The sequence below is a fragment of the Amphiura filiformis genome, chromosome 5, assembly GCF_039555335.1.
Source record: "Amphiura filiformis chromosome 5, Afil_fr2py, whole genome shotgun sequence".
NCBI classification, from domain to species: Eukaryota; Metazoa; Echinodermata; class Ophiuroidea; order Amphilepidida; family Amphiuridae; genus Amphiura; species Amphiura filiformis.
The window spans coordinates 1810382-1829218 of record NC_092632.1 but is presented as its reverse complement, the minus strand read 5'-3'; the positions used below and the strand labels follow the sequence as shown (position 1 = coordinate 1829218).

General features: G+C 35.3%; 1 protein-coding gene across 1 annotated transcript in view; it reads left to right on the top strand.

Moving 5' to 3' along the window:
* Positions 1-15783, top strand: part of LOC140152458 (tyrosine-protein phosphatase non-receptor type 21-like) — a 53038-nt gene extending 37255 nt beyond the window's left edge. Inside the window, 5 exon segments of the mRNA XM_072174775.1 lie at positions 1666-1863; positions 5040-5114; positions 5746-5905; positions 6666-6823; positions 7277-15783. Coding sequence (XP_072030876.1) covers positions 1666-1863; positions 5040-5114; positions 5746-5905; positions 6666-6823; positions 7277-7405 — 720 coding nt within the window. The 3' untranslated portion in view covers positions 7406-15783.
* The last annotated feature ends 3054 nt before the right edge of the window (positions 15784-18837 follow it).

Genomic DNA, 18837 nt, shown 5'->3' with positions numbered 1-18837 from the left:
AAAAAATACTGTCGAAACGCAATAAACGCCATTTTAGATCCCTTAACCTTGCTAAAACTACATCATACAAGAATGATGCATTGAAATCTGTCCTTGATACGGCTGCAAGAGAAGGCTAGAGAAAGAAATGTCACTTATAATCAAATTAAGTATTTCTTCGCCAAACTGGAACATGCGCGTTGCGTCCATGTAGTGTACTAAGCGTGTGCGCAGTGTATACTTTCTTCTGTACCACGCTGAAGGTCAGAAATTAAGTTTTCATAAGGTTTTGTCAACATCATGTGAAAAACTTGTTTTCTATATTGCGTCTATACTTCCATAAACAGGTAAAACTGTAAATTATAAAACATTGATAATTTGATATGGCATAGGCTTTGTGGTAGGGTACCAGTATGTGAGTTTTGGCAATGTTTGCATTATTTGTAGTAGTAGTTACATGTACATGTACATCAGTTTCACTAGCTAGGATACATTCCAGCATGTCTGATATTTTATTGGTCCATATCTCATGTGTTCTGGAAAGCTAGTTATAATTCTTCATTCTTAATCCTTAAAAATGTGACAAGGAGAATGAATGTATTAACCACATTAACCAACTGAGGCTATGAAACAAAATGTAATGACACCATTACAAGGTCATTGTGATTAAGGGTGATGTCAAAAATGAGCAATTCTGTGATCCTGTCTGCTCTTATTGAGATAACAATGGATCAATATCATTATTTTTAAAGCAAGTTATCATGTTTTGTTTTACTATTTTGCAATCCTCAAAATGTTTAAATTTCCCTCTATGTATGGATGTTTATGGAATGTACAATTTGTTAACTCATGAAATTCATGTGTGGTTAATAACAATGAAACATATTTTTCAACTACTGCAAGTGCTTTGTGCATGCCACAACAGTTTTGACAGATTAGAGTTGCTTCACATTTCAATCCAGATTATAGTGCACTATTTAGTGATGGAATAACCTAATTTGTTCCTTTAAAAGCTAACATAATCCTAGATCCTTGGTCCTCCAATGTAAATTATATGTAGCCTGGAGTGGCTCGCTGCCAATGTCATAAACTGTTGTACATGAAAGTATGCAACTCTTAAAGGGGGGTATCACATCCTAGGGTCTTTGATTACAGTATCAGGAAGGGTTAATTCAACAGACATGAAATTGTGATACTGTCACTAAGATCAACTAATCTCAATACGGTTTATGAGTTAGCAGAGGATGATTTATTATCGTCCCATAATGCAGTGCCGTTTTCAACTGTGCAAATGGTAATTTTTGTGGTGGTTTAATTTCATGAATTAGCAAGGTTAGGTTGCGAATTTTAAATTTGTGAAAATACCAACATGAGCAAATGTCTGAAATCAAGAAAAATCTGTATGCATAATTTCTTTATGGAAACATGGGTCAATTATTCTTTTTGTGAAAGCATCGTGATTGTCAAGCAAGAACTTAGCTTTAATGATTAACATTTCTTAAAAAATCATGCAAGAAAGCTGCTCATTTGTGAATAGCTATGAATTTCATGGCAAAATGAAACAAACTTATTATTGAAAATAATTTGGAATTTACTTCCAGATACGTTGTAATGCCATTGATTTCAGAGCTAAATATTCAAGTACTATCAGATGCATATTTTATTTTGTCTATATTTCCGTTTCAGGACACAAGAATCGAGTTGACTCCTATGCATGAAAACAAGACGGGTTACATTAATGCATCTTTCATCAAAGTACCTATCGCTAGGGAGATGTTCCAATATGTCGCTGCTCAAGCTCCACTAGAGAGTACTGTCATTGATTGGTGGAGAATGGTATGGGAGAAGGATATACATGTTATCGCTATGCTTACTAAACTAGAGGTAAGACAATCAAGCAATCATGTCTTTGTGAAAGGAATTGGTATGTGATACTTAAGGGAAGGGGTATGAACGTTTGGACAGTATTTATTGTGGGACATTAGAGCACATCAGACATATCGAATTGCATTCTGAATACGAAGAATGTCCTTCTGATATCAAATAATTTTGATTTTTTGAAATTCGCAATGTAATACACATTTTATGGCAAATCATTAAAATTGATATTTTTGATATTTAACAGTACTTGAAGTAAACTTTATAAATCTGATGATTTATACTTAAAGTGTATGTAGGTGGGATGAAAAGCCAACGATCAATTGAAAATTTTGACCTTTCGTATTGAAGATATGGATTTTTTTTTCCCAAAACCAAAAAAAATTAGGTCTTTTGGGGAAAAAAATCCCTATCTTCAATATAAAAGGTCAACATTTTCAATTGATCGTCGGCTTTTCCTCCCAGCTACATACACTTTAAGAATATATCATTAGATTTATAAAATTTATTTTGAGGACTGTTATATATCAAAAATTTGAAAAATATCAAATTTTAATAATTTGTCATAAAATTTGTATTATATCGTGAATTTCAAAAAATTATTTGATATCAGAAAGACATGCTTAGTATTCAGAATGCAATTCGATACGTCTGAGGTGCTCTCATGTCCCACAAAAAATACTGTCGAAACGCCCTAAATGCTCATTCTAGATCCCATAAAGTAAGGTTCTTGACTTCATCAGTTGGAGCAGCCACCCTTTAACACCACATGTTTTACCATAAGGCTCCTGAGCTACTTTGCCAGTTAACCCCAGATCCCAGGCTCCAAAGAATATGTTACAGTTTGATCAGTTCGTAGTCGGCGGGGGTTATAACATCACAGATTAATAGAAATATATTTTGTTTCAAAAATTAATAAAAAAATTAAAGTAAAAAAACGTATAAAAAAAACCCATTAGGTTTTCAACTTGGGAAGGTCTTTGAGACAATCTATTAAATTAAGATTGCCTTACGAGCTGATCAAACTCTAGATCCCATAACCTTACTGTATTATTGTATTGCCATATTTGTCATTTTTGCAGAAAAGGGTAATTCGCACATGTACTAATTCTATTTGGCTAGCCCACACAGACCCACTCTTCGCATCCTTAAAAACCCTTAAAATTCATGATATTTATAAAATCCAACTTTCTTCATTTATGTTTCAATTTCACCATGACCTTTTACCTACTGACCTCATTGAAAACAATTTTTTAAAGTTCAAACACTGTCCCACCATTATGACACTAGACACGCCACGACCCATTTATTGAACCGTCCAAACTGTTCTGGCAAGCAATACATCCTGTTCACAAGGTCCGTTGGTTTGGAACAGTCTTACTTCAAACATAAAAAATTCCCGTTCTTTAGCCTCATTTAAATATTGTTTTAAAAAAACCCTCATCGGTTGTTATAGCCATGCTACTACCCCGTAATGTGTGCTCATAATCATTCAGCTGTCCCTATTCTGTTACGCTCAATTATCCTTATTCTTTCTTCTTTCTTCTTCTTCCATTCTTTGCTTTCTATAATCTAGTCGGATAACTTGTATTGTATTGTTTTGTTTTGTCCCCTATACCGTCACCAGTTTATACACATGATGAATTATATTTGATTAATTATTGAGGTCCCTGCAGCTCCACGCTATGCGCTTAGCAGGGTCCTCGTCAGTCAATATTATTTTAGCCACATTAATTATTATATTAACTAAGATAAATTATCTGATTTGTAAATTGCCTATATCCACATATAAACATATTATTATATATTGTATATTAACGTCATGAACAGTAATATTATATACTACATAGATTATGTATTCAAGTTATATTAACCATCACAAATTATTATCAATATATCTTTTTGTTAATATTATTGCAATTTACTCTTATTATTAATTGCTATTATATTTATTAAACTATATCTATTGTACTCAATGTTATTATTATATATGCTATGCTATGTATGATATTGATTGATAAAATAAATTTGAACTTTGAACTTTGAACTGTTACCGATATCAAACCTTGTCAGCCACTAGATATCTGCCATCTATATCCCTGCTATCAGGCTATATCACATTACATGCCAGCTTCAACAAGGAGGTTATTCCCAATCTGGCTAATCACTTGTCAGCAGCTCTAGTTTCTTACTATGGAGGAAGGGTGGCAGAAGCGACAATTTTACCAGTGTTTGAGTCAAGAAAGCCAAATAATTGCATTTATATGTTCATATGTCTTGCAGATTTTGAGTTAAGGCCAATAATATATCAAAACAAAGATTTTGGGCATTTCCCCTTCCTAAGAAAAATCATGCACATAGGATGGAAATGACACCCCTTATATCAAGCCTTGGCTGATGTCTCCGCTTTATTGGTCTCAATATTGTTGTGCAAACACAGCTAGGTCATACTTACCTCTCACCTGCCTTAATGCCAAGATTTGCCTTTTATTTTTAAACACAAAAAAGGGTTAAATTTATTGTTCATGAAGGAAGTTTTGACTTATATTGAATTGCTGCCAATATTATCGGTTAAATTGCTTCTGCAAGCATACACTAAGATTGCAATACTTTTCATGGGTCAGTGATTTAGTAGGATCACACCATATTATTTGACTACATACCAACGTTTTCCAGTAGGTTAAGCAACCTTTACCGAGACCTACTTTCATGTGGAATTCACCTTGCTATCAGTACATATCAGTTTATGTGAGGTGACCTATGTCAAACCAATTGAACGTGATTTCATAATCAGTGAATTGTGTGTATCTTGTATTCAGTTTTGATTTCTATACATTATTATAAGCAGTACTTTTTGCTGAAAAATTGTAAATTACATTGGCTGGGAGTGACTTGCGAACAATTGTAGTGGCCCCAAAACAATACAAAAAGTGACTTGCCAACAACTTTAAAAACAAAAGAGGCATTCATTGGACTTGCTTTGTTTCGTGGGATCACAAATAGACCTGATGATATGAAGCCTGATCACATTTTTCTACATGTACTATTTCTGATTACTGTTGTTGCTTGGCTGCACTAAGTTTGGGTTGTTGTTGTTGTTGCAGTTGTTTGTTATTATTGCTGTGACTTTTTATGATTAAAGCAATTGACCAATATGCATATTTGCTTGTTTCTATCATCAGGAGGGTGGCAAAGAGAAATGTTTCCGCTATTGGCCTCAATGCAACTCAAAGAAGAACACGGTAGAGTTTGGACCAGTAAGTATCCTCAATGATACCTTATAAGAAAATAAGATATTAAATCCTCCATAGAGCTTCACAGTATTAAGTGGGCAAGATAGTAAGTTACCCTCATTATTTCAGCTTGATATGACCAGAAAACCTTTCTGACAGTTGTTATTGTTATATTATTTTATAGTTTTTGGCAACTAATAAAAATATTAAAATTTGACAGAAATTGCACATTTGTGACATGATCTGGTCCGTGGGAGCCAAAGGAGGCATTTTTGAAAATTGAGTTACTATCATCATTACCAAATACAAACATTAGGTTATCATATACTGGAAACACCAAAGGTCTAACATACTTGGTTCTAAAGTTATGAAGTTTCTTGATGTCTATTTTCTTATGTATTTTATTGTTTTTTTACTCCATATTTTTACCTTTATCTCAGTTTCATATTTGCCGCCTTTAGCCCCCATGGACCAGATTGTGTCACATTTTGACTTTAAGTTAGCCAACTTCTGAAAGAAATGTATTTAGTATACAATTGTGATTTGACATGTTAATTATGTTGCATATTAAGTTAATTACATCACCACATAGCGAAACCCTGTCAATTCTTAACCCATTCTTAATATCCATACTATACTTGTTTGAATCCCATAGTTCCGTGTGATTGGTCAGTTTTGCAACGATTCGGGTAATTATATCACCAGTGGTCTGACGGTGAGGCATGTACCATCTGGTGAACAGAGAACGGTATGGCATTTACAATACAACGACTGGCCTAACCAGGGCTGTCCAGAAGATGTGCAAGGTTATCTAGGTGAGTGCTGCATGCCCTCAAACACAATCATAGAAATATATGTGACACGATCAAGGGAAATGAGTCCGATGTCGCCAATATTGATTTTGAGATATTGGCAAAAAAAGTGTTAAAATTCTTTTGTTTTATATTGTTTTCAGCGATTGATAAATTGATGTAACTTTGCAAAGAAAAGTCGTATCAACATGGAGTTTTCAGTTTCAGAAAGCTCTAAGTGTCCTCTTTAGAAACATAAAACTCATTTTCGACCAGGGTCGACATGTGACTCATTCCCTTGATCATGTCACATATGTGAAACACTTGTACACACAATTGTGGATGGATTTTGACACCCATTACATGTCCTACCCTTTCTTCCAACCCCGCCAATCCTTTTGTAGAGGAGTGAGGGCTCACACCAATCAACATTGTTCTGAGAGTTTGGAGAATAGTAATATTAATTTTAAATGTTCCAACACTTTTTGAAGAAATCTAACTCTAAAACCATTCACAAAAGATAATCAGTTCTGTCAGAACTTAACAATATGTTAACATTTTAAGCATTCAGCCTTGTATCTCTTACAATCTTACAAATATCCTTTTTCATGTTCAAGTTGAGTGCTACACCGTTTAATGTAATGCAAATATCAATCATATTCACTAGAGTGAATTAATATTTTATACAAGAATTTTGAGGTAAATCTAAGTAAATAGTAATTTTAAAACTGTAATCCAAATTCTGAGCCTGACTAACTTGTTTTATTTCATTTGCACCTTGCAGCTTTCATAGAAGAATTCCAGTCTGTGTGGCGTCATGCGAATAGTATGAATGAGGATGACAAACCATCTCCTCCTCTCATCCATTGCTCTGCTGGTGTTGGTAGGACAGGTGTATTGGTGCTTACAGATGTCATGATCAATAGTCTAGAACACAATGAGGTAAGTACACATGTATACCCTGCACCTCCCAACTCTTTAGGTGGGTGTGTGTCCGCATAAAATTGTGGGTTCAATAACTGACTAAGAAAGTATATAGATACCTGTGCAATCCAGATGAATGATAAAATCCCATCATGTATTTTTTAATGTGAACAAAAAGATAGTTCATTAGCTGTTAATCGCTTTTCATGTCACAATATTACATGTTGTCGTCTTGTCGATGCACCAGTTTCTTGCACACATCTATGTGGCATCTTGTAACATGTGCATGTATACGCCAATGATTTGAGCAAACAGCCACAATTTAAAGATGTGCTTGCTGATATGCATACTTTACATCTCACCTGTGACCATAATTGTGTTGAGATATTGTATGTTTTCCATAGTGTTATAAGTGAGTTTATGACATTAAGTTCATTTAATCAAAATGTCCTTGTTGTTTATTTTCTGCAGGAAATCAACATTCCAAGGATGTTGGAGCTTCTACGACAGCAACGAATGTTAATGGTGCAGACAATAGGACAGTATATTTTTGTATATGAAGCTCTCATTCAATTCCTCAAGAACACAAGACTTATATGAATGTTTTGCAACTTTATGATAACACATGGCTGCCCTTAGTAAACAAGATGGAAGACTGCAAAAGTAATGATGTGTAGTGTAGAAACTTCCTGGATAAATACAACCAATGCCAAGAATCTGTTCTTCTAACTACCAATATGCACAGCTATGGATCATGCATTGTTATTCTTGCTATGAATAGAATTGTGTTTCTCACCAATTTGGAAAGTGTCATTTCCTTTCCTGTAAGTGTTGTCACAAACCCATTGTTGCTGATTAGTCGCATAATTCACCTCCGTAGTGTGACATCAAAATACATCGCTGCCAGGTCAATTGGTTCACGTTATTTGTGTTCAGAACCATGATCAAAATGATCATAACACAAAGTCAATAGGTTGCTAACAGGTGTGCAAACCACCTGTGTAAAGTAGTAACTAAGGTACGACGTATTCACTACGACAGAGAATTGAGCTACTCAGAGGCCATTTTCTGTTGCTCAGAAAAATTGTGTTATACCCAAAATTGTTTTTAAATGTTTATGGGCAATTCATTGATTGGCTGCTAAATATTAGAAGTATATTGAGTCAAGAGGTTTTTTTTTAACCAATGGGATGATTTAAATTAGGTACCACCGTTTACAAGTTGGATTAATAATGAGTGGCAGCTAAGCGGGCTGATGTAATCTGCCTTGGTACCAAGAAGCATGGGGTCATTTTGCACATGAAAGGTGACACTTACTACACTCAGGAATGTTTGACTGCCAGATGCAGATTGGTGGTAGTGTTGCTGCTGAAGAGAACTTTGTACACTTGTTTGCTACAATCGGAGACTGAATCAAAGGGCACGCCATTTCCATAGTGCAATGTATTTTTGTCATTGTCTAAATGTCAAGCTATTTTAGCTATCTTTTTTTGTGTCATCTATTGTGTTCTTTCTAAACCTGTAGGAACTAAACGTAAAATTATTTTGCAGTCAAAGGATATTTATGATTTTATAGAGCTGTTAACTCAAAGCCAAAGGACTATACCTTGTCACATATTACTTGATTAATAAAGCGTGATGAATGGCAGCTGAGCGGGGTGTCAGTTTAATGATATGAATAGCCTTGACTGCATTTATAGTCAGTGATTGGTTCTTATTGGTTTGAAAAGAACTTGTTTAATATATATAAGATGAATTGTTCAGTTAACCCTTAGCACAGATCCACCAAAATGAGGTTTTTGCGCTATTCTGCCAATGCACCAGAAGGCTTTTGCAAAGCATAAACAGAAGTTATGCATGCATGTGACAGGCGTACAAATCTCATTTTGAGATGACTGTGCAAAGGGTTAGTACAAGAAGGTTGTAAGTGATTTCTTATTATTATACACTTATGACCTTCTTGCTTTCAACAGATGAGATTATAAATGATTGTTTCAAATTGTTGTAGTTGTCAACATTGATAAGACAAAACTTATTTTGTAATACATGCTTTATGATGTTACTTGTAATAGTATATTGTATGATTGTAGAAGTCAAATATTGAATTGAATGTGACCAATGAACAAGTCTCATGATTCAGTTTGGTTTTTTTCATTATCTGTGTCTGAGATTAATGATAACCCACTCGATTGATAAAGCTTCAGAAATGCACTCAACCCAGTATGTAATGTGAGCTATGGTGCAGTTTTGTTACTATTATTATTATTTACCAAATTATGTTTTATATTGTACATTAACTGATACATCTGAAGTTATCTTATTAAGTGCATTGTTAGGTTATGTCACTATATATATTTTTATATTTTGTGTTTAAAAGAGAAAAAGAAATTGTTTTACATGAAGGGTATTTTATGGCTTCAGTATTTTTGTATGTCTTCCTCTGTGCTTATATGTTATGTTTATGAGAGAAAGACAAGTGAGACTTTTGCATTCATCGTGTTGCATTTCAGTCATTTCAATATTTTCACTCATTATTGTAGATGACCTTTGCTGATATCAGATTGTGCACTAGCTAAAGTGCACATAAATCCTAATAATTGATTTAATGTAGTAACCTTTACAGTACGTAACTGGAACCACAATATTTTCACAAAATTATAATTTTTTAAATAAACCCTTTGCGAGTTGCAAGTATTATAACGACACCCAGGTGTTGTATTGATATTTTATATGTAGGATGGCATCTCCTCATTAGGGAGTTTTTGTTTTGAACCACGGTGGGTTTTGTAACAGTAAAAAAATTAATTGCCACTATCGTCTGCCAAAAGTTATTGTTTTCACAACAATGCAAATTTGCCCCAAGTAGTGTTCAAGAAAGTTTAGGACAACAAAATTGCAAAGTTGATGCATGGTCACATGACACGAGGTGTCAATATACTGCTGCAGAATCATCCATTGTCCGAAATGAAAACTCACTATTGACACACATTTGAGTGAACTGTCACTGTATGTGGCATTGATATTGCCATTAAATATTGAGAAGGCTGATGTACTGGCTGATACAAGGATTCCAATTTGAGTCAATGAAGTAATTTGGTGTATTGTTTTATATTTGCTACTCAAAATGATACATTTTATGATGGAATTTGGTTACGGAGTATTGATTGAAATGAGATTCCTTTGCCAATAGAGCATCTTATTCACACACAATATATGCATGATGAAATGCTTCAATGTTTACCACTAATGTAAACACATCATTATCCACATTGCCTTAATTATTTGTGTCATTTAGTGTAAACAAAGTCCCAGAAACCTCATTTCTATGTATATTTGTAGATCTGTCTATTGACCGTACAGCAGTATTAATCATGTCAGTACACATTGGAACAAAAAACATATTCATTTTAGGGAGTTTTCTTTCGGTACTTAAAATGCTTTGAGATATCCACATCATCGCTATAAATGTCATTGACATGTAAGGTAAATCCCACAAGTCTTTGCGAGTACATCTGAGAAGTCATCATTTGACGTCACACCGACATGCAATGCGCAGTAACGATGTTCGCTAAATGATTTGCGCATTGGCCGGCCGCATACTGACATCAAATGATGACATCTCAGGTGTACTCGCAAAGGCTTATGGGATTTACCAAAAAGGTCAATTGGGTGGGTGGCCACAACCCACAGGGCTCATCTCTCTCTCAGTAGCTATTCAGCTATTCTAGTTGATATCCATACACCCCCTATGGAAGACTTGATCTGAATCTCCCACACAGTGGAGATTTCAAATGGAGTCACCTACTCGGGTAACCCCATTTGAAATTCATACTCCCTGTGTGGGAGAATAAGGTCATGTTTTCCATAGGTTGTGTATCATAGAGTTCAACTGTAATAGCCCATTGAACCTGACTCCATTGTTGCAGTGCGTGGGTTCCTAGTCTGCATAATGAGTCTGTGTGCCTTCCAAACATAAGCTGCTACCTATTCAGGCCCATATACTTGGGTAGAGAGAAACAAATAGAGGTTAAATTCTTTGCTTGTGTACACATTACTCACAATGTTGCTGGTTCAATACTCATGACCACGCCAGGTTTTGGCCCAATCTTATGATAATTCACAGGACAACAAATGAAAACTTTATCTGAGGAAAATCCATGTATTCTTGGCTAAATCAGGGCCGCTGATTTCAAATATAAAGTCAGAATTTACCCAACACAACACACTTTCAAGTTACGTTTTTACTGAGTATGCTCTATAATATTAAAGACATAATAAAATACATCTGCTATCATGTTTGGGTTAAACTGTCCTTGATACCTTGTTTCCATCACTGAAATGTCTTGATGGAACTTTTGCCCTTAATAGGTGAAAAGAAATCAAGGTGGAAATACAAGAAACACATTTGTAGACTCATTTTACGCCAATTTGCTGATAGGCCTTACATCTATCTTAAAATCCTGATGTGATGGACAAATTCTGACTTCAGATTTGGAATCAGCCTGCTCAATTTAGTCTAGAACACATGCCTACCCAGTAGCAAAATCTTTGCTGTCCAGTGTGCATACTTTACCAATAGATCAGACATGCCCAGTAGCTTTAAAACATATTACATTTTATACAAAGTACTGACACATGTATGAAATATTATACTACTTCATTGTGAAACACTATTCTATATGAAGCTGATTTGAAAAAATACGAATTTTGAAATATTATGGAGAAATAGTTACTTTCAAAATGACATGGATGAATTTTTGAAATTATAAATTTGTGACCTTATAATAATAGTTAATATTGTGCACTTATTTATTGTGCCTTCTTTTTGTGCACTTATTACTGTCTAAGTCTGTTCACACCAGAAAATACCTATGTTTTAAAATGAAGATCAAATAAAAATATGGTTGCATACACATTAAGCGTAATTGAAAGAAAATGGAAACAAGCATACATATATGGTTGCCTAGCGATGAAGTACTGCAACTGGAAATATACAAAGCATGAAGTGAAGTGAAACATGCATTACAAATTTGCATTTTTTATTTGTCATCATATCTTCATGAAATAAAGCAATTTCTTAGGTGTGAACATGATCTTAGATACTCAAGTTTTGCCTCATAATAAAATGGTAGATATTCAAGAAAGTGCCGACAAATTTGTATAGAGAATTATTAACCAATAACTATTGTATTCAATCCATTTTATCATATTTTATGACTTATTCTATACCTGGTAATTTTATTCTTGTGTACAAAAAGATATAGAAATTTGGCCTTATGAAAAAAATTTGGGAGTGTGGGATCTCTATAATGATTACAAGGCAGTTTTGACAAGATTGTACATTTATATCACTGGGTGTACTATTAACTTATTCTACTTGGCCCAGGTGATATGCAATCCTTATTTGTGAGACCATTGTTTGTAGACATATAATTCTCAAAGCTTTTAAATAACAAATTTATAAATTTGTATAAAACAATGCTTATTTTAAAAGATTTTGGCTGTATAATGTACACTTTAAATATGCCACTTTCTATTGTGCTAACTTTTGTAGCTTCACCAATATGCTGTAATTGTATGCCAACTAATGATAAGTGGAGTTCCCATCACAACCATCAGTGTCTTGGCTAGATAGTCGAGGTTTGCCCATACCTGTTGAAACCCCATACAAACATTAACCGCAAAGATGCTACCTGCAGCCTACATTTGGATTGGCAAAGACACTGGCGTAACTAGGGGGGCATGGGGAGCCAATATGCCCTTAAAGGGGTGCCAAAATTCAGCATCAATTCTGCGCCCCTCCAAGGCAAAAGTTTTGCACGCTTCATTCGCATTTCAGCGCAAAATCAATTTGCACGCTTCATTCGCATTTCAGCGCAAAATCAATTGATAAAACATTTAAAGGCCGATATTCAACTTCTGTAACCAAAATTAATTAGTGGTACACACCGACATCGCTTGACTAATAATTACTTGGTACAGCAGAGATACTAAAATAAATACCCGGGATCGATACATGTGAATGTGCTATGCACGATTTTGATATTCAGACGAAAATCTTTGGATACCGGGGTAGAAAAAGATGAATATCTCCCGTAAATGATTTCGTCTGAAGAATCCAGATGTGGTTCCTTGCACTTGAATATACGTGTTGAACATATGTGACACGATCAAGGGAAATGAGTCGGATGTCGCTAATGTTGATTTTGGGATATTGGCAAAGAAAGTGTTATAATTCTTTTGTTTTATTTTGTTTTCAGAGATTGAAAAATGTACGTAACTTCACAAATAAAAGTTGTATCAACATGGGGTTTTCAGTTTCTGAAAGCTCTAAATGTCCTCATTAGAAAGATATTTAAAACTCATTTTCGACCAGGGTCGACATGTGACTCATTCCCATTGATCATGTCACATATATGATAGTCGTTAGCTAGCGTCTTGAGAAAGCTGACCAAAAACTGACCAAAATTCTGCTGATTTTATATTGCGTTGGTCCTGTATGGACTACAGCGCCGTAGTAGGCTATATAGCTGGACTCACTAATCCCTTGGAGGCAGTATAAAAGTCGATGACCATTGACCTCAATGGCGTAAACAAGCTTACTCACGCACAGAGAAATCAATTACTCGGCTATTGTGAGTAGCCTTAATCATGTCCCTCGGATAATTATGCGTCTCAAAGGTCGGAACAAAATGGCCATGCGTGGCTGTGGATTCAACCTACCATGGCGATTTCTGCCATGAAGATATCGGGGCAATGACACTGTGTGGTAGGCCTTATATGTCCAAATTTCGCGTGCTCTGCGTGCAATTGTTTCAAGAATTGGGGAGGGGGGAGCATTATGTATCCTTAGCCCTGGGCGCCATTCACCTACACCACTGTCCGCGTCCAAGATATTCTCGGGTGGGTGGGGGTAGGGGCACCAATTTTGTTTCTTGCCCCGGGCACTACCAATCCTAGTTACGCCACTGGGCAAAGATCTATTTTGGTTGGTTACAAAAAGGTTGATTACAAATTTCAAATGGGGTAACCTGACTTCATTTGAAATATACATCCCCTTTGTTTGGAAGATTAAGGTCAAGTCTTCCATAGGGGTGTATGGATTTCATATGGAATAGCCCAAAGATGGGTAGACTTGTGGCTAGCTAAGACACTGCTTACAGTATTCAATATATCCTGATAGCATTGTGCACAGTATTATCCAGTACAATCGCAATGTCGTCTGTGCCCTGTGTGCAATTAATTCTCACAATGTGCATTTGAACTCACAAATGCATCCCATGTACTTGTGACAAATCGCACAGCACAATGTTGTATTCAGGCAGTGTGTTTTGGGTTCCTAAAGCACTCACACAGCTCAACATAAGCAGCCATACAACTGTCCAAGAATTAAATATATGAATAGTAGTCAGAGGTTAACAGTTCAGAAAAGTTCCTTTATTCAGGGTGTCCAAAATGATACAAAAGTACAATATTAAAATTCACTGTCAGATTTTTGCGATTGTAAGTTTGTAGGTTCAGAGATTTGTATTTGGTGCTGTCCAGTGCGGTGCACAAACCATTGTGCACCTCCAAAGATGATTTCATAGTTTGTAATTAACAATGAAATTTAGTTACCATGTTTGAAAGGAATTTTAAAATCCACCTCTGCCATTGAATCAGCCATTGTCAATTGTTAGAACCCAATTTTTACTGATGCACATACACGCGTTTGAAGGAGTTACATAAATAAATGTTCTGTGTCAAGTAGATCATATTCTGCCAAAAAGTGAAATGATGTTGTTTTTAAACTTCAGATATATATTGGATATTAACTTGCAATGAGGTTATGTTAGTGATGTATATAATATGTATGTTTGTGTACTGGGTGATGAGATATTTATGCTAATTTATTGTATTCAGTGAGAGTAAGACGTGAATGTGACTTAATAGATTAAGTCTGAGGTATGCATGGATGTTTAAGGTGCGTGAATGGATAGATGGACATGTGAGACTTGATATTAAATGTACTTAAGTGAGCTAGGATTCATCAACTGTATTGGATGTGCACTGAAATAATTATGTGTTTGTGCCTTTTGTTATAGTTTTCTCACCAAACCTGAAGGGGTAATCTGTCATTGTTCCTTGTGTCAGGGCACTCTAAGAAATTCTAAACACATGCGTGTGGGAAGTGACTGGGATCGTAACAGGCATTATGCATTCAGGCCTTACAAACATTTACTAAGTAAAAAAATAAGAGTATTGTTTTTGATGCATATGCATGTTTTACTTGTGAAGCATAATTTTCAAAATGTGTTGTTAAAACAATTGTTCATGCATTTTTACACTTACATTATGAAATTCAACAAGCTTTTATAAATAAATCATTCTGGCAGTTTCAATGTCACAACTAGCCGTTTCTTATTTGTGTTTTTGGTTGGTTCAGTTGATTTAATGAACACAAATATTCAGATAATTTCCCAGTTATTTACACCTCATCTTCAAATCAAGGGAATTGCCAATATTTCAAGCATTTCCAAAATCAACCCATGATATGTGACAAATGTGAATTGGTATTGGATGTTGGGAGAGAGAGACGGCCTGGAGAGATCTGTGTTAGTGGGCCATTCCAGTTGAAATCAATACACCCTTTATAGAAAATCATGAGCTTCTCTTCCACACAGGGGGTGTAGATTTCAAATGAGGTTACTGGAATGGGTATCTTCATTTGAAAACTACACCCCCTGTGTGGGAGATTAAGGTCATGTCTTCCATAGGGGGTGTATGGATTTCAACTGGGATAGCCCATATAAGAAGATATCATTTATATTTGTATATAATTCTAAATGCGCCCAGCGCTAACAAGTCTCTCTGCATTCTATTGGTGGCAATGTCATTGTCAATTTATTATATGGACTGGGTATAGTAATATGTGTACACGTTCAAAAACTGTAATACCTATAATGATAATAAAAAAACTCATTGACAACAATATTATGTAGCATTGTGTGTTTTCTTTATTTTCATGGTGCCTTAATCAACATTCATAACCTCATAACTTTTAGAAATTTGAATTAATTAAGCTCCACTATCCTAGCGAGCGAACGTGTGGGCAAGGGCCCGCTTAAGGGCCATTGGTGGGGTCCAGGGGCAAAGCCTTGGCAGGGGTCACGGGGGCTGAGGTCCTCGAAGCTCATGGGTTTTATACATTGTAAATGGCCTAGGACAGCTTTTGTTTTACATACATTTGTACATACGTTGCTTTTAAAATTACGGCAAAAGATCAATGGACAGGGAGGTAAATAAGGATAATTTACTGGGTGGGCAATTTAATTTATTTTTGCCCTCAAATTAAGGAAAATAATTTACTGGGTGGGCAGCGATAATTAATGGCATCCACGCGTTTGAATTTTCAGAAATGTAGACCTGGTTTCGCATGGAAGTTGGCTTTGTAAAAAAAAACGGCCTTTTACAAGTATTTCCCAGTAATTTCCGGTATCAGGGATGCCACCTTTAGTCCAAACATTAAGTCAAAATGTCTGTACTTTTAAACCATCTTCAGCCCATTTTTGGTCTTTTTTATCCAAATTTAAACATTATTACTGGTGTTTTTCAAAGTTTCAGGGTTTTTGAGTTGCTCAAAGTGGCATCTCTGCGGTATATATTGGTATTCCCCACTATTTTCCACCCAAGCCGGTAAATGAATTTACTAGAATTTGGCAATATATGGACAACCCTGAATAATTATATTAACATCTTTCCCAACTATAAATAAAATGTTTATTTTTCCAATTCTTATAATTCTTATAACATACGGTAAGGCCCCAATGGTGCACAAATAAGACCGATGTAGAATCACATTTGAAAGGTGTAAAAAGTAATAAAAAAAATTACATAACAAAAGAATTTGACATTATTATATTGACCTCTTTCCCAACTATAATTAAAATGTTTATTTTGTCAATTATTATATTAAATAAAATAACATAACAATATTATATTAAATAATAAAGACCCATAGTATAGAATCACAGTCGAAAGGTGTAAAAAGTAATGATAATGTAAAATACGTGTATTATTTCAACATTTAAAGTTTAGATTGATTGCAAACAATCATTTCCAAAATACTATAGGCCTGCCTATTTGTGTATGCTCAAAGACTTGAAACGAGCAATGCATATCTGGATTAAGTTTCAAATAATGTTTCAAGTCTATTAAAAACATCCCTTATTCAAGAATATCTAAATTTATGTGCTCATAAGAATTTTTTAAGAAGGTTTTATGTGGAAATTGCTCAAAATAATATTAATTTTTGGCTTCCTTTACCAATGTGCACTGTGTGATAATTATTCTTACTCCGAAGTTGTAAACCTGGTAAATAGGCAAATGCTAAGAAAAGATACATCACTTTCATTATTCATTATCACTTTCAAAATGCAAGTTGATTTCAAGAAATGTACGTTGGTACTTGTTTTATGATAATTATTATATGGTGCCCAATTTTTTGTGGGCAATATAATTTACTGGGTGGGCACTTTTGGGCAATGGGCAAGTTGAATTTACTGGGTGGGCAAAATAATTTACTGGGTGGGCATTTGTCCACCCAGTTAACATGTTATTTACCTCCCTGTCAATGGAACAAAAATGAAAGTCCATGTCACCCGACCATGATGTAAAAGACAAAATATGAAGCCTTTTTATTTGAGCTGTTTATGTATGATACCCACTGATAGTACTGGGAAATTTTTGTCTTTGCATTTTACCCCTGCCCCTACCAAGAAATCGAAACATTGCAGGAACAAATTAAGGAAGGAAAGAAAGAAGTTTACCCCACCTGGATTTTTCTCTCCCCCTACACACACACCCCACACTGCTCTGCAGGACCTGTTTAGTATAATTGAATAGCTAAGAGGAAGAAGGGTCCAACTCCATCAAAACTGTTTTTGAGATATTAAGAAAAAACTGAATATTTGGAAACGTTTTATTGATAGAATGTTTTCATCTACATGGGACCTTTATACATGAATATACAGTATTACATACATTTCGAAATTATGTTTCCATGGCAATGGTACAGGTCTTAATACAAGCTGGAGTTGGGCCCTTCTTCCACTAATATACTGCAAGTGCCAGTTTTGTAAGAAGATGTGTTATAAATAGCTACAGAAATTTGGAAATTATCCATTGCACAAGTAGGAGCATAGCAATCAAGTTTATTGCAGTGAAAAGCAGATTTCATTGAATAACAAAATTCCGCTTTAACCCTATGTTTGTGGAAGAAGGGCCAAACTTTCTTCTATGAAAACCATGATTAAGTGTACGTGGCAGATAATTTAGAGAGTAGATTTGGGCCCATCTTTCACACACAAAGGAAGAACAGTCTGCTGGCAATAAAATCCTGGGTCTAACTCATTTTTGTAAAAAAAAATTGGAGTTGGGCACTTAGGGGCAGTGCAATAATTATAAGCTCCCAGGGGGGTAAAATTTCCAAATGTGTCGCCAAAAATCGCTACCCGCCTCTCAGCCTGCCAAAAATTATTTGTATATAGTTCTCCAAAAGTTGTGAAGTCAAGAATTGGCTGTACATTAGGCATAGTTCCATCTTTGATCTACCTTTTAAGGGGCTGTCATTTTCTTTGGAAGGGGGGGGTACCAAATTTACAAAAAGTTGGTGTCAATAAAATTGCAACCCCCCCTATTTTGGCAACAACAATTTTATGACCCCCACCTTACCCCCTAAACAGGCTAAAATTGTATTGAAATCAGTCTTTTTTTAATAAAATAAATACACTCTGTGGTCATCTTGTGACTCCTTACATTTTGGTCATCAAAATTTTATGACCCCCCTATTTTTCGCTCCAAAAATTCATGACCCCCCCAGTATATTTGTGACCCACCCCTTCCGAAGAAAATGCCAGCCCCCTTTATTCTGGTAATCGGTCAAGATTTGTTGTGTGCTAATTTTCTTCAATTCCTATTCTCTCGGTCGGGCTGACATCACACAGTGGAAACCAGTGTGCACATGTGCAGTTCCCCTTCCTTGAGCTTGTTGC